This window comes from Rutilus rutilus (assembly GCF_951802725.1).
Source record: "Rutilus rutilus genome assembly, chromosome: 3".
Taxonomy (NCBI): domain Eukaryota; kingdom Metazoa; phylum Chordata; class Actinopteri; order Cypriniformes; family Leuciscidae; genus Rutilus; species Rutilus rutilus.
This window is the reverse complement of record NC_140211.1, coordinates 39,213,844-39,238,855: the sequence shown is the minus strand read 5'-3', so window position 1 is coordinate 39,238,855 and position 25,012 is coordinate 39,213,844. Positions and strand designations below refer to the sequence as shown.

The 25,012-nt window shown below is 40.2% G+C and overlaps 1 protein-coding gene across 2 annotated transcripts in view; it reads right to left on the bottom strand.

Moving 5' to 3' along the window:
- pcxb (pyruvate carboxylase b) overlaps positions 1-25,012 on the bottom strand; it is a 239,641-nt gene that overhangs the window by 182,714 nt on the left and 31,915 nt on the right. For both annotated transcript variants that reach the window (XM_084406108.1, XM_084406109.1), the window contains exon 8: positions 20,583-20,701. In XM_084406108.1, the coding sequence (XP_084262234.1) occupies positions 20,583-20,701 (119 nt within the window). The remainder of the gene's footprint in view (positions 1-20,582; positions 20,702-25,012) is intronic.

Genomic DNA, 25,012 nt, shown 5'->3' with positions numbered 1-25,012 from the left:
GGACAGCTTTTTACAGAACATTCGCGAGGAAAAAAGGAAAAAGTTTGGATGAAGTTGTGGAAACGTTGTGAACGTTCGCTTCGTTCCACGTGACAATCTACAGAGTTAGTGCACGTTTGTCCTCTGGGATTCCCCCCACACAACAGGATTTCTGATCATACATTTTCAACATATTGGATATTTACAATTTGAGATTAGTGCTGTCCCAACATTCTTGCAAGCAGATTCTGAAAATCTGATAAGATCATCTGAATCTGTAGAACTATTAAGATAAGCGGGACTTTACCTAGGATTGCCTGAAATTGGGCCGAAAGTCGGCTTGATTATCTTTAATTTGTCTGATCTCGTCTTTTATGTGGTTGTTCTGTTTGCTGCATTTTTGTACTCTGACATCTTGAGAGTCTGTTATTTTGATTTAGTGTGTGTTCAAATCAATGGTTGCGATTAGATCCAGCCTCTATTTCATCCTTTCAACATTTCAACACATCAATTTAAGCAACAAATTGTGCACTTAAGCAGGGCAAGAGTCCTAACAGTAACCAGAACAGCGTTTAAGTCTGATCTTGTGGAGTACCCAGCTAATAATCTTTCGTTTTCTTGTGGAGGTTGAGTACAGCCCCAGAGCCCCAGCACATTAAACCATAATGAAAGTATTGTTTTTCAGCCTGTTTCTTTTTATAGTTTTTCCCTCGTTATCCGTGCCTACCAAAAAATGTGGGATGTGGATGAGATGAAAATATACTGATTACACCCACAAAAAGAAATTTGAGAACAACTCCGGATAAAAGGAAATGCAATTTTGGAAACATACTTTTCTGTTTGTTTATTTGTTTGACCAGAATATATACAGTGCTATGCATAACTGTACGTTCACACCGCCGCCGACTTGAGCTGCAAAGAAGCTCTGGCCGCCCTGTCAAGGACGCTTGTCAAAAAGTACGGAGAAGCTTGTTGACGCTTGTTGACGCTTTGGCCGCTCTGAAGTCTGTGTCACACCATGAAATGTAAACAGGAAAAAAAACAAGCAATACATTGACACTAGAAACCTTTTATAATGACAGCATTTTTATAACCGTTTTGGTCACATTTGGTCGGGAACAAATTATTTTGATTAATATGCGCGAGGGAGAGCTGTTGTTTGAAGACGGTGAAGGTGAGTGAGTGCGCGCGCGCGGCCGGGGCTCTCTCTCTTTTGTAACTGGTCCCTATATGAAAATAACGTCATAAATTTTATATAATAACGTCATAAATTTCGTCATAAATGATAGGAAACCCAGCAACAGCGATTATCAGTTTCTCCTCCATTTTCTCGGAACTAATGTTTTGGTAGGAACGAAAGTTTACATCGTATGTTTCTCCGGAATCAGCAAGCGCGAAGGACGTCTATATTCTGATTGGTTGCTGGCGTTTTGCCGCTGCTTGCCGCTGAACCGCGTCATAGCTCATTACCATAAAGTTGAGCTTCTCTCAACTTTCAGATTGACGCTCAAAACGCTCAAAACGCCCAAAACGCGACGCCGATGGATTTGACGCTCCTTGCAGCTGAGAGAAGCCAGCTTCCATTGAAAATGAATGACTTCCGGTAACTTTGGAAGCTCAAGTCGGCGGCGGTGTGAACGCACAGTAAGTTTAGACACCCATACTAAAGTTGACTAAAAAGAGGAATAAAAAATCATCTTTTGGAAATTGAACTTAATGCCTTAATTTAAAAAATTAGGAAAAATCCAACCTTTAAGGACAACCTAAAAAAATTAATTAAGGCATTAAGTTCAATTTCCAAAAGATGATTTTTTATTCCTCTTTTTAGTCAACTTTAGCATGGGTGTTTAAACTTATGCATAGCACTGTAAAGCTGGTTTCAAACTGGACCACTTTTGCATGCAGTAATTTAGCTAATTTTTTTTTTTTTTAAGTCACTAATGATATGCATTTAAAATTATCCTGGCGCTAAATTCTCTAAAAGTGCCAATTACAGCCACTTGCAGCACTTAAATAGCGACTATTTACTCACAGCAAATAATGCAGTAAGTACTGAAATCAATAAATTGCCATTCTTTTCAGAATAATCTTTAGGCTTATTACAGAATATCCAAAAATCAGTAATATTGTAAATGAACCTGTATATAAGTCAGAAGTTTGTGAACATTTTTCTCTTGATCATGGCAAAATTAATTTATCAAATGAAAATGAATCATACAAAAGCTTTTTTTTTTTTTTTTTTTGAATTATTGACAGTGCATGCAAACTAAATGGAACTTTCAACTATTATTCTTATTGCATATTCTCCTCTCTACATATCTTTGTGTGGTCTGTGTGTGTGTGTGTGTGTGTGTGTGTGTGTGTGTGTGCTCCAAAGCAAGTTTGAGTCCAAAGATACTTTTCATTTCAATTGCCGTAAGGCATTCCACTTCAATAGTGATTCTTGTTTTTGCTTTGTCTTTAATGAGCAACAAAATCAAATAAATAACAAGAGGGAGGTAGTCATGAATAAAGCTGCACAGATAATGTAGAAAAGGAGTTTTATTTTTTATTTTTTCTGAATATAACTATAAAAGTCTGTCTCTCTTTTCTAACATACACAGGGTCCAAAATAACTTTCTGCCAATCGCCGGAGATTTTGTTGGTCATGTTTATTTCTTTATGGCAATGAAACCGTATTTTGCAGTAATGTAATTAATATAATATAATATAATATAATATAATATAATATAATATAATATAATATAATATAATATAATATAATATACATTTTCCACATGACAATGTAATTATTAAACTATTTAATTTGTAGATGAGCTAGTCCTTATGCGTTGACATCTACTATCATGCTTGGGTTCCTTCTTTTGTTGCTGTTTAATGCACCAGTAAGATTGAACCTGAGTGGAACTTTTATTGTGTACATTGAGTGCAGATTTCTGTATCAACCTTTTTCCTGACGAGCCTACTGCGTTTTGAATTATTGGTGACACTTCCAGTTTGGGGTATTTCCATTTAAAAAGACTGAAATGAATAATTTCTAAATATAAGCTTGCACTACAAATAATCATTATCCGTCAGTGTGACTGAATGAGCTGTACATTTTCCTTCATGGTTTATTTTCAGACGTCCTAAGAATAACGAAAAGCTTGGTATTTCTAATGTATCATGGCATCACAAGAATATCTTAAGCAAAAGCGTTTTTCAGCTGCTGCTTTCCTTCCTCCTGGTTATTTTCTTTCTTTTCCTTTGTATTCAGATGTAACAGTATGAAACAAAGACATCATATACTCTGAATTTGTGGTCTGTTCTCCCGATTTAATTTACGATAATGCATTAATAATTCACTGGAATGCATGAAGAATCTCTTGTTTTTCTCCATCTCTTTCCATGTTTGTTTAAACACGGATGCTTTAAAATGCAATTGTCTCCTCTTTTCACTTCTAATCCCTGTTAACAGCATTTATTGGAATGTTTCTAAAATGTATTATCTGTCAAAATGATGTAAAGCATTTAGAAATATTGTCATGCAATGCTAAAGTTAATGAACATTTTTGATTAAGGCAACATATGTTACATAATATACAGATATATATATTACCACAATGATTTTTAACCAGTCCGTAATATTGCTGTGGAAAGAATCGTGCTTTTGGGGTTATTCATGGTCTATTGAATGTACTTTGTTGATGCTTTTACACAATTCAATTTCTTTTTAAAGTTTGATGGTTGAACGGTGAGTAGAACAAACTTTAGCTGGATAATTAACTTGATTCTAGAGCTGCTGTAAAGCCAAAACATTTTAATTTCCTATTATCACTGTAAAGCTGCTTTGAAACAATCTATATTGTTAAAAGCGCTATATAAATGAAGGTGACTTGACTAGCATAATGTCATCTCTTTGTGACAAAAAAAAAAAAAAAGCTTTTTATTGCGTTCATAGAGCGAACATTTCACTCGTTGTTTACAGTTTAACAGGAACAATTTTACAAAGCCTGACTACAAAAACAATCCCGAAATTGCAATAAGGTGAATGTCCACTCATGGTGAATGACCCATTGTGCAACATACAGACACAAGCAATCACTACTGGTGTCAGCAGCTACATAAATGTCTGTAATTTAAATATTCACACATGCTCTGACCTGTGATCTGCATACAAAACACACATGCCTTTTCTTGCCTCAAGGCATTACTTTATTTTCAAACAGTGGACTCATAATTAATGTCTTCCATTGCTATTGAGCTGAGAGACAGAGCGAGAAGTTGAGAACATGTGAGGTGTAGAAAATCTAATATCCTAGATGCCGAGAAGGAGAGAGCGAAAGAAGTGTGTGTGTGAGAGAGAAAAATTACTATTCATTAGCTAATACGCATGAAAGTCTGAAAATAAAAACAAAACATGCAAAAGTGAACAACAAAAGCTAAAGTTGAGAGGCTAAAATACAGTGTCTTGTTCCCTTCTCAGGGAACAAGGGTTACAGTCGTAACACAATACGTTCCCTTTCGAGGGAACTCGAACTGCGTCGATACGACACTTTGGGGAACGAGTACCCACTATGCCACAACGAGCCCTGCCTGTCCCAGTGTGAAAATGCACACAGGCACACTTAAGACGACAGCACAACAGTGCCAGGCGTAGAAGTAAAGTCCAGGCTATAAAATCTGATAAAAGTATGAAGGGTGGCCCATCCTGCTGCACTGCACACTTCTTGGATGGGGGCTCCTGAAATGAGGGTTGAATGAGCCCTCACGGCCAAAGGTGAAGGCAAGCAGGCAAGCTGCACACCTGATAGGCCATAGAGATAGCCTGAACGATCCAGTTACTGATGGTCTGTTTGGATGCGGGAAGCCCCTTCTTGGGCGAACCGAAGCACACCAGCAACTGGTCTGACCATGAAGAAGACCTCTGGACATATATCTTGAGAGCTCTGACAGGGCAGAGCAAATTAAGTCTTTCTTCATCCAACGTCACGTGAGGTGGAGGATGAAAAGCCTGCAGAACCGTAGGCCGTGCCACATTAGATGGCACTTGGAGCAAACCCCAGGCACCCATGACATATAGAGAGCACCTGAAGGTCTCCTGCTCTCCTCAGAGAAGTAATGGCTAATAAAAAAGCTACCTTGAGGGAAAGGATCTTGGCCTCAGCCGACTCCAGAGGTTCGAAGGGGGCCTCGACCAGCCCTTCAAGAACCACTGCCAGGTCCCATATGGGAACTCTGGTACGAGCCACAGGTCTCATCCTCCGAGCCCCACGGAGGAAATGTACGACCAGCTGATGTCTCCGAAGAGACGCATCACCCAGAGGAGCATGGAAAGTCACAGTGGCAGCCACGTACACCTTGAGTGTGGACGGGGTAAAACCAGCCGAGAAGCATTCTTGGAGGAGTTCCAGCACTGAAGCCATCCAGGCAGTTAACTGGGTCCACCTCACGCTCTCTACACCAAGTGGAAACACATTCCACTTTAGGCCGTACAATCTCCTCGTGGAAGGAGCTCTGGAACTGAGTATGGTCTCAACCACTCCAGCCGGAAGGCCAGCCTCTAGGTACTGAGCCCCCTGAAGGGCCAGGCCCAAAGTTTCCACAGGTCTGGTTGAGGGTGAATATTGAGCCCCCGGCCTGTGGAAGCAGGTTCCTCCTAAGAGGGATCTGTCAAGGCTGGCCTGCCAGGAGTGCTATGATGTCTGAAAACCATACCCGGCCGGCCAGTACGGGGCTACTAGAAGTAGGTTGATCCCGTCTCGACGAACCCTCTTCAGAACTCCTGGGATCAGAGCGATCGGGGGAAAAGCGTACAGGCATAGCCTCGGCCACGTCTGTACCATGGCATCCAAACCCAATGGGGCTGGATGGGTGAGAGAAAACCACAGTGGACAGTGGGACATCCCTCGCGACGCGAACAAATCCACTTCCACTCGGCCAAACCTCTCGCATATCGACTTTAACACCTCGGTGGGAAGTCTCCATTCCCCGGGCCTCAGCCCCTGCTTCGACAGGATATCTGCTCTCTGATTCTGGTCCCCTGCATTGCTCTGAGAGATAACAGTTTCACCTGGGACCACAGGAGGATCTGATGCACCAATCTGGATACAGGGCACGATTCTCAGAACCCCCTGATGAATCAAGTAGGAGACCACCAACACATTGTCTGCGTGGTGACCCCTGAGGTCTGGGAGTAACCTCCTCAGAGCCCTGCCATCCATGTGCCTGTCGAATTGGCTTTCCGGCGACATGACGCTCACAGCACAGGGCCTTGGGACAGAAATCAAGCTTTTTTCCACATAGATAGGGAACAAAGGCATCTGCGCGTAACCCTGATCATGAAAAACCCCTTGGTTTTCAACCACCACTGCAGGGCCCTCGTGTGCAGCAGGCCGAATGGAATGACATTGGACACTGCTACCATGAGTCCTAACACTCTCTGAAAATGTTTTACAGTGATGGCTTGGCCTAGCTTTATCCTGGTCACCATGGCCAGGATGGACTCGATCCGTGCAGGAGAAAATTGTGCCCATCGTGACCGAGTCCCACACCACTCCCAGGAACGTGGTTCTCTTGGCTTGTGCCAACATGCTTTTTTTTCTTTTTAGTGTTGAGTCTCAACCCCAGGCTCTGGATATGGGCAAGGACAATATCTCAATGCCGAACTGCCAGCTCTTGTGACTGGGCCATAATAAACCAGTCGTCGATATAATTTAGCACCCTGATACCCTTTGAAACCTCAGTGGAGCTAGAGCTGCATCCATGCATTTGGTAAACGTGAGAGCTAGGCCGAACGGAAGAACCCAATATTGGAATGCTTCGGCCCCAAAAGCAAACATCAGGATCTTCCTGTGAGATGGAAGGATGGATATGTGGAAGTATGTGTCCCTAAGATCTATCGTGACAAACCAATCCTCAGATTTGATCTGACTCACGATGATGGGAATAGTGAGCATCTTGAACCTGAATCTCCTAAGAGACCAATTCAAATGCCTTAGATCTAAAATTGGCGCAACCCTCCATCATTCTTGGGAACTATGGAGTAGCGGCTGTAGAACCCGGACTCCCTGTCCGGCAGAGGAACACACTCTATGGCCTTCTTTACCAGCAGGGAGTTTACTTCCTGTTCCAATACCCGACCCTGCACTGGGTCGACTGCAGTCCACACCAACCCGTTGAATTTCGGTGGGCGGAATCGAACTGCAGCCTGTAACCCTTCTCTATTGTGCGCAGGACCCAAGGATAAATATTTGGCAGGTCTTGCCATGCTTTAAATTATTCTATTAAGGGAACCATCCTCTCGTTCTCGATCCCCTGAAGCGGCTCTCCGGCAGGGAATAATCGAAAACAGTTTCCAATGTGCGGACGCGAACACTGCCTGGCCGCAAGCCTTTGGGGCAGACACTGCAGCGCGCATTCGCTGAAAACCGATGTGTCCCGAAGCGCACTTGATGCTGGATACAAACATCGATTCTTGCTCTTCCCTCCATGGGGGGGACAGTCCTGCTATTTTCGGCTCATTTTCGATACCCTGAAGCGGAGGACCGGCAGGGAAAAATCAAAAATGATTTTCGATGTGCGGATGGAAAGTCAAGGCTGAAACACTCAAAAACGCACGGCTGTGTGCATCGAGATATTTCTCAATGAACACAGCCAGCACCCTCAGGAACTTACTGTGCATGCCTCGCACCCACACAGAATCTTTATTGCAGAGTAGACCCGTAATCTACGCGCTGCCACGGCAAACGCAAGATCCGAGCCACTATAGATTCTGTATTGTAATGCAGACTTTTAATCTATGCGCTGCCTCGGCAACGCAAGATCCCAGCCACAAAATCTTTATTGCAGAGTAGACCCGTAATCTACGCGCTGCCTCAGCAAACGCGAGATCCGAGCCACTAGATTCTATATTGCAATGCAGACCTTTATTTGGGACAATTCTTATGGGACAAACAACACCAAATAGGACAGACAGTTTGACACAGTTTGACACAGAGCGCTTGCTGAAGAGCAAAAAGCTAACTCTGTTGTGTGCTGGCATCCTTTTGTAGCTTCCGTGTATGCCGTCACGTTACGTCATGACGCAGCACCAATCAGGATTGGATTAGTTTCATTCATACTTCAGATGCGTTATGCTAAGGGCGTTCCCCAAAGTGTCGTATCACGGAGTTCGAGTTCCCTCGAAAGGGAACTAATCCATATGAATTGAGCGGTTTAGTCTAAATTTTCTGAAGAGACTCGATCGTTTTACATGATGAACAGATTGAATTATATATATAATCATATACACTGAATATGTATGTTCTAATAATTGCATAGTTTTATAATACACTACAATACACTGAGGTGTATTGTAGTATATTATAAAAAAGTATCTGCCACTATTTACACCTAGTGCAAAATATACGCCTATTTTCACTTAGTGTAAATGGCATCTGCCCTCTCTTTCCTCCCACAAAAAAAAAATATTATGAAGTAAAGTGAAAATGTAATGCACAAGTACAGTACATGACTTTGTACAATAATGATTATTTGAATTGTATTATAATAGCAATTCAATTGAATGGAATAACAAACAAATGAATGTAAAATACATTAATATTGCAGTACATGCATTAGCAAAGCTTAAAATGAAGCACTCAATTTCATGCTGTAAACAGGAAAAAGGTTGAAGGCCCCAGAAATTGCTTACTTATCTTATTCTCAATATAGATAACAACTCACCACAGGTCCAGGGTCAAACGTGCTGTTCAAATCGAAGAGGTCACAGAGGACATGTGTCACTCAATACTGATAAAATATCAGCAGGAATGTGTTAATGAGCCTTTAACACCATGCTGACCTTGAGTGGTTGAAGCCACATCCTTCCCACAAACAAACACAAATACACACCTCTGCTTTCTCTGTATATCCGTTTGAAAACGTGTACACAGTATGTGCATGCAGATACAAAAACACGTACTGTACTGAACGTGTTGAGGGGACAAATCCACGTTTCTATAAGCTTACTTTTACCTCTAATTTCTAGCTCTTGTATTTCATCTGGGTTTCACCCTTCAGCCTGCTGTTCACAGAAGCATTAATTATTGGCTTACCGCTTTTATCTGCCACCCCACACTCATGAGTCAGAAAACACATTCAGGAGATAATAGGATAATAATGAAAAAAAAAATCTCAAGTAATAAATACAACATGAAAGAGACAATGAGGCCAGCAGAGACAGAGAGAGAGAGAGAGAGAGAGAGAGAGAGAGAGCAGCAGCAGCAGTAATAGCAAATAACTGTTATGAGATCAAGAAAAAACACTGTGAATACTCTTGGACAAGAAAAAGAACAGTTACAGTTAGCTGTTGATTTAGAGGGAAATATTTTCTCCAACGCAAGTTCAACATGTAGATATAACTACAGTGGGACCCAACAGTCTGAAATCACATTGAAAATCTGTGATTTTGTTTATTTAAACCTGGAAATAACAAACATTGGAGTAACATTAACATAAAACAAATAAGTAAACATGATATATATATAAAAAAAAAAAATCAGATTCTGGACTATTCCCTTTCAAGGGAACTCGCGCTGCGTCGATAGACGCTAAGGGAACGTTTCGCGTGATGACGTCTTGAAGCACATGTAAAATCAGTCCAATGGTGTGATGGAACGTCAGAGGCGGGTGACGTCATGAACCAGGAAACTATAAAGCTTGCCCAAAACAGAGCCACGCCAGCTTCTGTGTCTTCAGTAGCGCTCATTGTGAAACCTTGTGAGTCCTTGTCTATTTGGTGTTGTTTTGTCTTTATATCAGTATATACAGCCCGATCTTATCCCAAGGTGTCATATACTGACGCTTTTGACATTTCGTCTACATCCAACGCACATGGCACCCTTTAGCGTCAATATGAGACGCAGATAGATATGGGCCAGAAGGCGCCTCCTAGCGGTCTAACCCTAATCCTACCCCAGACCTAAACCTACCCGTAACAGAACAAAGCTCTGTGCGTGTCATACTGACGCTAAAGGGTGCCATGTGCGTTGGATGTAGACGAAATGTCAAAAGTGTCAGTATATGACGCCCTAGGATGAGAATGTGTTGGCATACAGTGAGGAAAATAAGTATTTGAACACCCTGCTATTTTGCAAGTTCTCCCACTTAGAAATCATGGAGGGGTCTGAAATTGTCATCGTAGGTGCATGTCCACTGTGAGAGACATCATCTAAAAAAAAAAAAATCCAGAAATCACAATGTATGATTTTTTTAACTATTTATTTGTATGATACAGCTGCAAATAAGTATTTGAACACCTGAGAAAATCAATGTTAATATTTGGTACAGTAGCCTTTGTTTGCAATTACAGAGGTCAAACGTTTCCTGTAGTTTTTCACCAGGTTTGCACACACTGCAGGAGGGATTTTGGCCCACTCCTCCACACAGATCTTCTCTAGATCAGTCAGGTTTCTGGGCTGTCGCTGAGAAACACGGAGTTTGAGCTCCCTCCAAAGATTCTCTATTGGGTTTAGGTCTGGAGACTGGCTAGGCCACGCCAGAACCTTGATATGCTTCTTACAGAGCCACTCCTTGGTTATCCTGGCTGTGTGCTTCGGGTCATTGTTATGTTGGAAGACCCAGCCTCGACCCATCTTCAATGCTCTAACTGAGGGAAGGAGGTTGTTCCCCAAAATCTCGCAATACATGGCCCCGGTCATCCTCTCCTTAATACAGTGCAGTCGCCCTGTCCCATGTGCAGAAAAACACCCCCAAAGCATGATGCTACCACCCCCATGCTTCACAGTAGGGATGGTGTTCTTGGGATGGTACTCATCATTCTTCTTCCTCCAAACACGTTTAGTGGAATTATGACCAAAAAGTTCTATTTTGGTCTCATCTGACCACATGACTTTCTCCCATGATTCCTCTGGATCATTCAAATGGTCATTGGCAAACTTAAGACGGGCCTTGACATGTGCTGGTTTAAGCAGGGGAACCTTCCGTGCCATGCATGATTTCAAACCATGACGTCTTAGTGTATTACCAACAGTAACCTTGGAAACGGTGGTCCCAGCTCTTTTCAGGTCATTGACCAGCTCCTCCCGTGTAGGTCTGGGCTGATTTCTCACCTTTCTTAGGATCATTGAGACCCCACGAGGTGAGATCTTGCATGGAGCCCCAGTCCGAGGGAGACTGACAGTCATGTTTAGCTTCTTCCATTTTCTAATGATTGCTCCAGCAGTGGACCTTTTTTCACCAAGCTGCTTGGCAATTTCAAAGTAGCCCTTTCCAGCCTTGTGGAGGTGTACAATTTTGTCTCTAGTGTCTTTGGACAGCTCTTTGGTCTTGGCCATGTTAGTAGTTGGATTCTTACTGATTGTATGGGGTGGACAGGTGTCTTTATGCAGCTAACGACCTCAAACAGGTGCATCTAATTTAGGATAATAAATGGAGTGGAGGTGGACATTTTAAAGGCAGACTAACAGGTCTTTGAGGGTCAGAATTCTAGCTGATAGACAGGTGTTCAAATACTTATTTGCAGCTGTATCATACAAATAAATAGTTAAAAAATCATATATTGTCATTTCTGGATTATTTTTTTTTTAGATTATGTCTCTCACAGTGGACATGCACCTACGATGACAATTTCAGACCCCTCCATGATTTCCAAGTGGGAGAACTTGCAAAATAGCAGGGTGTTAAAATACTTATTTTCCTCACTGTATATATATATATATATATATATATATATATATATAAAGTCATGGCGAGCAAGCAGCAGCTCAGGATGTGTGTGTACCCCTGCCCGAGTTATGTAACGGGTGGGGACACACACATTATTTGTGTAGCTTGTTTGCGTGAGGAGCATGCACAGTCAGCGCTCGAGGGTGCTCGGATCTCCGATACCGCCTGGCGTTCTTTCGCGAGGATGCTCAGGCCTCACAGTCATGGGGTTCGCAAAAGGATCTATCAGCGGGGTTAGAGACGGGCCCAGCCTTATCTCTGCCTGCACCTGATAGATCCAGTGCCTTCTCTAAGGGTGTGGAAGCAGGCGTTGCGGTTCCTTCTGCCTGAGGTTCGCTTTCGGGGGCAAAGCTTACCAATATCGAGTTCTTCCGCTCCGCCTAGTACTATCACTATCACTTACATTAAATGCGTAGATGCAGCTCTGGTGCCTCTCCGCCTGCAGGGTCTTCACATCATGAACTACATAGACGATTGGTTGATTCTGGCTCAGTCGCATCAGTTGGCGGTTCGGCATCGAGATGTCGTTCTTGCCCACATGAAAGAGTTGGGGTTACGGCTAAACGCCAAAAAGAGTGTGCTTTCTCCACTACAGAGGATCACTTTTCTAGGCGTGGTTTGGGACTCAATGTCGATGCAGGCACGCCTTTCACCAGCATGCATAGAGTCCATCCTTTCAGCTGTGAAAAGAATAAAGCTAGGCCAGTCACTCACTGTCAACAGTTTCAGAGACTGTTGGGTCTGATGGCAGCAACATCCAACGTGATACCTTTTGGACTGTTGTACATGAGACCCCTGCAGTGGTGGCTCAGGAACAAAGGGTTTTCCCCCGAGGGGCAACCCCTTGCGCATGATCAGGGTTGCGCTGGCAATGCTTACGTGCCCTGGTTATTGTGGAAGAAACCCTGTTTCCTGTCCCAGGGTCCCATGTTGGGAGCCTCTTGTTGTTTCAAGATGCTAACGACAGATGCCTCTCTCACTGGCTGGGGTGCAATCCTAGAAGGAAGTTTGACTCAGGGTCTGAGGAGAGACCACCATCTCTCATGGCATATCAACCGTCTCGATATGTTGGCTGTATTTCTTGCTGTAAAGAATTTCCTCGCAGATCTCAGGGGCCATCATGTGCTTGTCCGCACAGACCACACATCGGTGGTCGCCTATATAAATCACCAGGGGGGGTTGCGCTCGTGTCCACTCTGCAAACTGGTGCACCAAATCCTCATGTGGTCCCACAAGCTACTGTCACTCAGAGCAGCTTACATCTTTGGGGCCCAGAATATAGGAGCTAATGTATACTACTAATTGTCTCAGAGTTTTGGACCCCACTGTACCCTGTTCACATTTCAAAGAGTGTAAACACTGTGGCACTTTCAAACATGTCCAACATGTCAGCTTCTGGATCTACCAATGAGTTTGGGGTGGGACTACCTGTTTGCCTGAACAATTCCAGATAGTTCCAATAGTGACAGATTACATTACAAAAATTACACACTTCAGCTTTCATATACACACAGACAACCATAAACATCCACAAAACGTTTACAAAACGTAAAGCATCCTGGGAGCCATAAATCTTAACTAAAACTGTCCATCAAAAAATGATTGACATTGCTTTCATTGAAGCCTTCAAGTGCTAAATAAATAATGGTGTGTCAGCACTCTATTTTGTAAATTGTAAAATTTAAATAAATTAATTTAATTGTAATATTGTAAAATATTAAAATTGAAGATAACTATTTTCCATTTTAATATATATTTATATTATTCAATTATCACAGCTTCACTGTCCTTTCTGAATAAAGATAAAGGCTCAAAAATAGTACAAATAATAATGATTCACACAGTATAACTATAATGACACAAAATGACAGCACACTTTATTGGATAACATCAACACCTGAAGACAAATAGAATACTTTATATAATAACTACACCATACACTACACTTAAATAAATACAAATATATAATATAATATATATTTAAAATATAATAACTTATATACAATATTAAATATATATATTTAAAATTAACAGTTAAGTAAGCATTAAGAAGTGCATTAAGTCAGTAAACATTAAACTGATATTTGTCAAATCTCAATAATCCACTGTTATAAAATACTTCTAAACATCTTGTTTAGTTAAAAATCTCTTTAAACAGGATAAAAATGTACAGCTCGATAATTGAAAGCCGGCTCATACGCATGCCATCATTCATCTTGAAATCAAATGATTTGATTTGTGTCTTCTGATTGGTTCTGTGAAAAAGAGAAGTGGCGTTTAGCGGTTTCTGCTAACAAACCGGTATTTCTGAATGGGTTGAGGCTGGGATTTAACTGGTTTGAAGGGAAAGTATTTAATGAACGTATGCTATGTGCGGAGAGCATTCGCTCTTTAGCAGCTTTTGCATCTGAAGTTTTCAAATGTAATTCAATCCTGTAATGGCAAAGCTGAATTTTCAGCAGTCACTACTACAGTCTTCAGGGTGTGTTCACAAGATTCTTTGATGAATAGAAAGTTTAACATAGCATTTGAAATATAAATCTTTTGTAAAACTATAAATGTCTGTTGTCTATAAACTATAAACTGTCCCTTTTGATTAATTTTATGCATCCTTGATGAATAAAAGTAGCCTATTAATATCTTAAAAAAAAATCTATCTGACCACAAACTTTTGAACTGTAGAGAGCATAAAGTTAGGTAAATGTGTATTTGGATAGTTATTCAAGACACTACTCCAAGCGGTTAAAGTGAAGAGAAAGTGAAAACGTACAGAGAACCCAGTGCTTCAGTATGTTTATCTGAGCCCAGCATGCAACTCTGAAACAAAGCCCATTTGCAGCTCTTATCACGCAGAGCAGGCCCCAGCAAGGAGCTCCACCCTAAGGCTCATTATTGCAATCATATCAAATACAAGCAGGCACAGCTCCTCACAGCTTAGGTTATCCACATTGTTTGATGATGCTCAGTGGGGCTCAGCATGGAGTTCTGCTATAGGCCTCATACTGCACCTCAGGTCAGAGTGAATGGGCCCGAGAGTTGAGCTGCACTGTGAGACTCGGCTGATTGACCGCAGAGGCCGCAGCCTGTTGACATTCTCAAGTAGCTGTGCTGGATTTCATATGCCTGCAATATGCTGTGCTGGGACATATGATTGAAAGCAAGCTTTGTAAAAAGTCACAGGTATAGATATATTTACAATTGGTTATATGCTTTACAGAATACATTTTCAAAACTCTTCAGACAGTCAGCACAACAGCATCATGCACTAAAGGACTGAGGATGTTTGCTTTGATACATTACGCATTCAATGACCACAAAACCCAAACACTACCAAAACTCTATGCAACTATCTAACCTCCCTCACCCCAGCCAAATCTATTTTTAAAACATTTACAAATCTATGTATATAATTTTGTTTTGCTATTATTTTAGTTTTTATGTTTGAACTTATTTATTTCCATATTAATAACAGTCTGAGTAATTCAGAGTCTTGAACAGTAAACTCTCAAGTGTCAGTAAGTGTCTTATGTGTCTAGTCAGAACGACTCATGAGGAGCAACCTTTTTATTTTGGGTATGTCATTTATGCAGTGAGGTCGTATGAATTCGTATGAATTAGTCAACTCATAAAATTCGAACGAATTGCCGTGGGATGGGGTTGGATAATTCAAACTCGGAAAGTAGAACTGAAGAGACATTTATTGCAAGATGATTAGTAGTTAAACCATTTCAAAATGTACCTGCATTGTTTTGCATTTTGTGACTTTCAGTCGAATAAAATAAATTTTTTCTAGTTATACAGTAAACTTCGTCACTGAAGATTAGTATTAAAATATTGTTTCGTCTTGTTCTCATGAGCCTCATATCGTGTATCGCCTCGTGAGCTAAGTGTATCATTACACCCCTAGTTTAAAACTATGTTAAGTTAAGAACAGTTCTACTTTATCAATACCATTAGTATTTGTTAGAAATTGACAATTTTTCTAATGATTATGTTGTAGAAACTGGAAAAGACAATGTGAAGAACACGGATGGATGGATGGATGGATGGGTCAAGGTTGTATTTGCTTGCAAAACAAAAGCACCACCACCACCACCAGGATAGTCCCTTCCCCTCCATCCTTCCCACCACCACCAGTATAGTCCCTTCCCCTCCATCCTCCCCACCACCACCAGGATAGTCCCTTCTCCTCCATCCTCCCCACCACCACCACCAGGATAGTCCCTTCCCCTCCATCCTTCCCACCACCACCAGTATAGTCCCTTCCCCTCCATCCTCCCCACCACCACCAGTATAGTCCCTTCCCCTCCATCCTCCCCACCACCACCAGTATAGTCCCTTCCCCTCCATCCTCCCCACCACCACCAGGATGGTCAGTTCCCATACATCCCAGGGGGTCGGCTGCACCCTCGCCTTCAAGAAATGCAGATTCCGTACCCTCGGATTGCGAGCTACGGACGGGACCTGCGCCAAAGAACTTTATATCATAATACTTGATACTTGCTGGGCTGTTAATAAATGCATACTTATTACGTTATTTTTCCTCCCGAGTCTTTCTGGGAGAACTAGCGTTAACCTGACTGCCCAAAGGGAACCGTTTCTGCAATTAGTGTACTTGGATGACAAATGTCTGCTAAATGGCAAATAACAAAACACACAGAGCCATAAAGACCCTGATCACACCATGCTAGAGTCAGTTATGTAAGCTTAAAAAGCAACACCTCAGTTTATCGTAGAGCATGTTTTCAGGGGAAAAAAAGATGGGCAAAAAGATGAATAAAAACAGCAGAGGGTAAAGCTCCAGCACAGAGCTGCGTCCACAAGGAGCCATTATATTTAATGAAATCCTTCTTTGCAATGCCCCAAGCACATAAAGCTAGCGGCTACTGTTCTACAGACCTGCAACAGATTTGAAAAGAAATACAATCTCACTAGGTTTTCCGTTAATATCCTGATCTAAGAATAACTTAATTTGTCCAAACTGTACAGCAGAGATTGCAAAACTGGTCATGAATCAGCACAGAAGTGTGTCAGAGGAGGATGACCTCAGAGGTCATTTCTGTGCTTTGATTTATGATAGAGCAAGAGTTTAGGTGAAGGAAGGTAAGGATCAATATGAACAAGAGGATCCTCAATTCCAAACAGACATTTCAAAGAAAGTGTCAACAAATAATGAATAATCTCAATGAAGTGTTCCCTCTTAACTAATAAATCCAGTCAGCAAATGAATTTGTGATGAGGTGTAGAAAAACAGTAATATAACATAATGTTTGGGGAGGAGAATATTAATCTAATCCAGCCAATCACATTACAAGAATATGCATATATACAAAGCTGCTTACCTCACTTCTGCAACAGAAACAATAAAAACAAACTGATGAGAAAGAACAGGGAAAACACAGACAAATACAGATGTACAAGAAGAATGAGAAAGAGGAGTCCAAACAAAAGCCAGAGAGGATAAGACTGAAGAGATATGAAAGAAAGAAGTGGTTGGACAGAGGCATAGGGAAATAAAGAAATGGAAGAAAAACTTGAACAAGAGTGAAAGAAGATGAAAGGGAAGGAAAAGGTTGTGAACTGATTCATAGAGAGTGCTAACAGTATTAGTGTCAGAAAGAAAGGTGAAATATGTTTTCTGGCGCTGGATCACCAAAACCCTAGCTCACTTCAGACCTTAGCCTTTCTACAACCTTATTTCTACACAGTTCTCAGCCTCGTTTGCAGTTTATCCTTGTTTCTGTGTCCTCTCTCCCTCTGTCTCTAACAGCACAACCCAAAATAAAGATCTACTGTGGCAATTTAGAGACTTTGTTGCACGATCATTACTCAATATGTGGTGGACTACATTGAACACACACACACACATCCACCTGGACACAAACATTCTGTGTACATCCACAAACATAAGCACAAACATATTTTTTGGTCATATTTCACTCCAAAATCATTAGAATTAAAATACAATATGAAGCCTATTAGGACCATCAAGTTTGTTTTCATGACAATTTTCAGTACTATAATTTGAGGAAATAATAATCAATCATTTCAGTTATACAGTATTTATACATATTGAGTTTGGACAGGTCCATTTTCATTACTGATTTTCAACATTAATTAAAAATTAAAGGAATAGTTCACCCAAAAATGAAAATTCTGTCATCATTTACTCACCCTCAAGTTGTTCCAAACCTGTATGAATTTCTTTCTTCTGCTGAACACAAAATAATATATTTTGAAGAATATGGGTAACCATCAGTTGATGAGCCCCATTGACTTCCACAGTGTGGATAGAAAATACTATGGAAGTCAATGGGGCCCACCAACTGATTGGCTTTCCATATTCTTCAAAATTACTTCTTTTGTGTTCAACAGAAGAAAGAAATGCATACAGGTTTGGAACAACTTGAGGGTGAGTCAATGCTGACAGAATAAAACATTTTGGGTGAACTATCCCTTTAAGTGGAAATGTGTTTAATCATGCTTAATCACGAACAAGACATTTCAATGGTTTCCCCTAGACTGATTAATGAGATTAAATGTAGAGCAAATAGAGATTTCCACTTAAGTCTCCTGCTTCTCAGCAGCTTGATCCTGAGAAAAATACCCCGGTATTCTCTTACTCATTCAGTTTGTGAACGTAAGAGTGTCTCAAACTTGTGCTGAGTTTTGCCAAGGCATCAAAGTCTGTGATCAAAAGTCAGATAATCGAATACAAATTCAAATTAGAAGTGTCTGTATATTGGTATTGATGATAAGCATGATATTAACAAAATGAAATATTGATATAATGTTTTAAAACACTATGAATTCAAATTCTTCTTAGATCTACACTATCCCACAATCATTTTATAGCTAATTTTAAGGAAGATAAAAACAGGAACTCTGAAGAAGAATGTACATACACAACAAATAACATCATAACTAGAAAATAGATGGATAGTATGTACTGTAAAGTAGATAAAAGAGTAGAAAAATAGAATATGACAATATGAGAATATAACTAAAACCACATTTCCATTTTTTTATATACATAATAAGCATGTGAAAAGGAAATTAGTGTTTAAATCAAATTAAAACACACACACACATTGTGATATTAAACACAAACAGAAACCACACCGAATGGATGGCATTGGTGTATAAAATGGAACATATTACTAATCTTTCACACACACACACACACACACACACACACACACACACACACCTACACACACACGTTTTGAGAGGCAAAATACACACATACAATGACTGCATTGCAAACCATGTATATTTTCCCATTTAAAAGAGGCAGTATAATATCCATATGACAGACTAATTCTCATAATATATTTCAACAAATCCTATGCAAATCTAAGATGGCAGCACATGCAATGAGAGCCAATTCAGAGCAGCACTGTCAGCTACACTTGACAACTCTGATATCTATAATGTATGAGTCTCCATTTCTGTGGCGAGGAACTTGTGCTGGAAAACACAAAGATGTGTTTGTGTGTGTGTCTGTGTGTAGAGGAAGAATGAAAGGAGCGCTATCAATCATTTGACTCATCAGTGCGTTAATGTCTGCATGCTTGTCAGCATGTGTGTATGTGTGTGTGTGTGTGTATGTGATGAGATCAGGCTCATCTCTATGTCATTATGGAGCAGCTCACAGGTTATCAGGGGAGGTGAGAGCTATTTATAACGCCTCTCTCCTTTTCCTTCCTCTCTCATAAACATGCTGTTCCTAACACATGTTCTCTCTCATTCGATCTTCCTATCATCCCTTTCTCCCCTTGACCAACTTCTCAAGGACTGCCAACACACTCACACAAACATATCAAGGCAAATTCGCATGCATGCTGCATGTTCGCACACGCTGTTATTATTCTGGCCAATGCACTAATCCTGGAACTAATGGGGCACATACTACAAATAACCAATCACAGCAGTCAACTCCTCATTTACTTTCAGACTGTTTTCACCAGTTCTATATATACAGTAGTACTAGTACTACTACATTTGTTTATTTGACTTGCCAGTGAAAAAAACAGGTTGAGCTGGTCCAAATGGCTTCTGGGACATGGTAGCTGGTTTGTTGCTGGTCCAAAGTAACCTACCAATTCAAGTCAGTTTGACCCAAGTGGTCAAATTTTGACTTTTTGACTTCAAGGCTTCCCATTTTCCACAACAATATTTGAAAGCTCCCAGCCCTAATTTGTTTTTTTAAAACTTATTTTAATATATTACTCCTATTATCCAATAATTAATAAAAACAAGAAATATATCTATATTTTTATTGTTGTTGCTTTTTGTGCTTATTTGCTTATTTTATTTATTTTTTATCTTCAGGCCCCTTGAAATTTGCTGAGGTCCACTGGTTGAAAACCACTGTGCTACCAGGTTGAAAGCAGGTCAACCAGCTGGCAGTCCAGTTAATCAATACATAAGAAGCTTGGACCAGCATGAAACCATGTAAATTTAGCTATCAGAAGCTGGTTTCAGCTAGTTTGTCTAGTGAGCTATGAGTGCTACCGCAGTGTGTGAATGTAATTACTGTAAAAAATGTATATTTGCACTTCAGTGTTTGACTGTTTAAGTAATTGCAGGGTACATGATGTTTGTGCTTTCTTAGAAGTTGCTTTAATAAGAACGCATCTGGATAGAATATAATGGCAAATGTAATATCCTCCAGACATACAGAATCAGAGAAAAGAATGGAGTATTTACATGCAAACACATATCTATGATGTGTTATGATTTGCTATTCATTTAACTTTCAACATATGCCAAGTTAACGTTTTGGAAACTAGCTCAAACTAGCTATAAATCTTAAAATAAGAGCCTCCCACACCTCTGTGAGTCTATTTCGTTTGCATCTTGTAAATGCAATTGTATAGTTTTTCACTCACTCAGTGATCTCCTCGGTAACCGTATGTTCCACCTGTAGGCGGGAGTTCACCTCGATGAAGTAGTGCTTTCCATGTTTGTCCACCAGGAACTCCACTGTGCCTGCATTCTCATAGCCCACCTATGAAAAATGTTGCAGAGTTGTTGTGTTAGCATGAAAATACATTTAGCATGTGAGCACATGTTGTTTAGGGACCACCTTAAACCTCATTAAAACAGCTTTGGACCTCTCTTGTGTGCTCCACTAAACATTAGGTGGATTCTAGTTGAGGCCCTGAAAGCATCTAGTTTAGGGATGGGCAACTTCAGGATGTCCTGCAGAGTTTAGATCCATCCCTATAATCAAACACACCTGGCTGTAATTCGCAAGACTTTGGTTCGATTTTTATTTAGGTGTTTGAATGGGGATATAGTTAAACTCTGCAGGACAGTTGCCTTCGAGGACCATGGTTGCCCAACCCTGCTCTACTTCAAGCTGCATTGTGCTTTGGAAGGCATCCAGTAAAATTGGTTGCTAAGTTAAGACACTGCACAAAGACCCAACACATCAGCTCCACAACATGCAATAATCAAAAGATGCTTTCTGTTAGAAACTAGAAATAGTGGTAACATTGTCAGAGATTTTGGTATGGAAATTTTGAAAGTTTGAGAACTTTATTTACATGTGCCTGTATCCCCAGGGGCTTCTACTTGAGCTCCCAGAGGAATGACAGTTTGAACCCAACATGATGAGCAGAGATTTAGTTTAAAAAGCCCCAACTTTCCTCTTTTAAATATCTCAAGCTTGAAGAAAAAAACCCTGAGGCAATTGGTTAATTCTGCTGAACAGCGTGGTGCCAGTGGAAGGAAGCAAAGAAGCTTCTGGTAAAAGCCACGAAATCAGCAGGACCACAGCCCAAAACACAACCCATGGAGCAGAAGATGTGATATGCGATCTAGAGATATATATACAAGGTGAGATGAAAACTGTCTCACATTTAACATATAAAACAAAAACAGGAGATCCAAGATGCAGAACCTGCTTCTTCTAAAGTTTGCAACTCTCTTCTCATTTTCAGTGTCTTCTCTCTTCTCATTTTCAGTGTCTTCTCTCTCTCAATGTCTTCCAAAAAACTCATTCAGGCTTCTTGGATACAATTAAGGGATTGAAGATAATCCGGTGCCAAAATTCACTGTAATCTGATCCAATTTCTCCCCACAATTTAGCGTTGCCTACTAATCCCACATTGCAACGAGCTTGCCAAAAGCAGACGCTCACCCACACAAACAACACAAACACAAGTATACACACACAAATATAATTTCAAACATAGCTTTGTAAACTTACTCTGACATATTACAGTATTTACTACATCTACATAAATCCATACTTTCACATGGTTTACACAAACAGACTCAAACTACTGTGATGCTGATTTGATAAAAACATATTCACTCAGCTCCCGCCCTTTTCCATTCATCCCTAAACACTCCATGTCAATCGTGCCAGCAGGATTTGATGCTTTTTAATCTTAACAGACTAAACATGACCATGAGAACAGGGTTCAAACTGATGTCAGCTAAACCACTACTGATAACAGGGGAAAGAGAGAAAAAAAATATATGAATCAATGACAAACAAATGAATTAATGAGCAAATCATGAATAAATCAATGAATTAATAAAACATTAATGAACAAATGAATTCTGTAATGTGAGGTAAAACCTTAAGGCTTTCCTCACGAAGAAAATTAGGGTGTTGAATGTGTAATATGGAGCCTTCCTTCATACATGCACTAAATACATGCTGATGTTAATGCTTATATATTAAATTGCACCCACAGATATTTATCAAGCCTGAATGTCTCTTCAGAAACTGTAACTGCGTACAAATTTCACCAGAAGGCAGGAATTGATCTGATTCATGTGGATACACATGTGCCTACTGTCAATGTGGCAAAATGGAAACTTATGAGAACATGTAAAACAACTCAATGATGCTAGACTTCTGACACAAACTAATGTGAGATGAATTGATTTATTCATCTCAAATTTTTTTTTTTTAAATAAAACAAAATCATAACTGAACTTCCAAGGGTTTTTATGTAGCATGATGGAAATATTCATTTAATAAATATACTATAACTGACATGTATATTTATAAAATACATCCAATTATGTATACTATTTTACACAATAATTGACATCATATACAGTAAATGGACATACTTGAGTCATACATCAGGGTTAAATAACAAGTCTTGGATAAAACTACTGTAACTCTGTATCGCAAATCATATCGTTTACATCACCGATACATATCGTCACATTTTTATATCACGATATAACGATGTATTTTTGCACCGCTAATGGATAATGTTTTCAAAACATGTACTGAGTGTTGATGCTGTTTCCTTTGCAAAGATGTTAGCCAATCATAACAGTGGCCTAAAAAAAGTGTCCGCCCCCTAAAAAAAAATATATATATATAGTAGTTTTTTTTTTTGTGTGTGTGTCAGAGCATGTGAGCGGAGTGGAGCGGTGAGAATCTCCGCTCATCGCTCACTGAACTGTTCACCCCTCCGCTCCCCCGCTCAAAGCTACATCAGGCCGCTCCGCTCATTTTCGCTCAGCGCTCAACCCAGTTTGCTTCGCGCTCCACTCAAATCACCCCCCGCTCGCTCCAAAAAAGGAAAAAAAATCTACATGTAGGCTATATTAGGCTACTTGTAGCGGTCCCCAACCTTTTTTGCGCCACGGACCGGTTTAAAATCAGACAATATCAGACACGGACCGGCCTTCAAGTGGCGGATAAATACAACAAAAATGATTAAAATGATACGACTGGCATAAAAACTGGGGTATTTTTTTAAATATCCTATAATAATAAACGTGAATCCAATGTGTAGGCCTACTCGCAATTTTATTAACAGCGTCCTCTAACATCGCGCAGGCAAATGAGAAAGTCTGAAAACAAACAAAATGCCCCCAAAAGAAAAAAAATCTCTATGTTTTCAGTGCTGATGCGTTCACGTAACATGTAAGGGCACCTAAAAGCTGTCACAACGAACCGGCAAAATGATTATGAATATGTAAAATATAGCAGAAGACATTTTAATTTTTTTTTATGTCTGTCGGCTGGAAAGATGCTGACTCGTGATCTTCGCAGTAGTGAACGCGCCTGAGAGAAATGCACATTTCATACGGGAGAGCAGTCTGTTTTCTTTCGTTTTGAATTGTTCTGTTTAAAAGTAGACATTTCAAGCTTTATATATATGTCTCAGGTGTGTGAGGCAAGTAGGCTATACGCTGAGTTTCGGTTCATTCATGAGACAAACTCCAGGTTCACGCCGGCGCCTTCGTATCGTGGTTATCTATTTTCTAATATATTTCTAATATTTAATAATATTAAATCCAGACAATGGTTGATGAAACCTTGATTAAAATTAAGATACAATTAATACAAAACGAAATTAATTTTAAAGACAGGCTTTGTGCTTTCTGTTTGAGGTCTGAGTGAAAGTTTTTAAGCAGTCTTAGTGCCGCTTTCAGAGCGCTCACGTCCGTAACGGAGAACTGTCCCGTCCATAACATTTTTTTTTTTTTGTATAAATTTCTAAATAAATGTGACTTATAGTCCAGTGCGAGGCTAGGCCTATGTTTTTTCTTCTTCATGGCGCATTTTTTGACTGATGCGCCTTATAGGCTACTCCGGAGCGACTTATATTGATAGGCTACACCTGTATGAATTCTCATTTTACTTTTTGAACTCCATTATTGAGCCGAGTTTTGCCTGAAAATAGTCTACTGTTGATGACTGTGCAAGACAAATGGATTCAGGGTCAGGCTTGACTGAGCATGCTTCAGACTCGTGGTGTGAGCGGAGCGGAGCGAAATTGGAGCGGGAAATGCGACGCTCCGTCCTTTTGAAATTGCCGCTCTGCGCTCTGTCCAAGATCCGCCCGCTCGCGCTCCCCGCTCGCTCCCGCTCCACTCCGCTCACATGCTCTGGTGTGTGTGCAAAAAATGATCCTCCAGAAATCATTATAATATGCTGATTTGGTGCTCAAGAAACATTTCTTATTTTAAATCTTGAAAACTGTTGTGCTCATTAATATATATATATATTTTTCAGGATTCTTTGATGAATAGAAAGTTCAGAAGAACAGCATTTATTTGGAATAGGAATCCGTAACATTATAATGTGTTTACTGTCATTTTGATCAATTTAATGGATCCTTGCTGAATAAAAGTATCAATTTCAGTTCCCATTATATACCCTATACTTTATACCATCAGGTCACAGTGATGAATGGGAAGACTTACTGATAGCTTTCTGCAGATAATACAGACCTCATTGACCTGTCAATAGACCAACCTGTCTCTTTCTAATCCTTTCACTAAAGCCACTTACTTTTACCCTGCAATTAGACGTTTCTGCACAATATTTGTT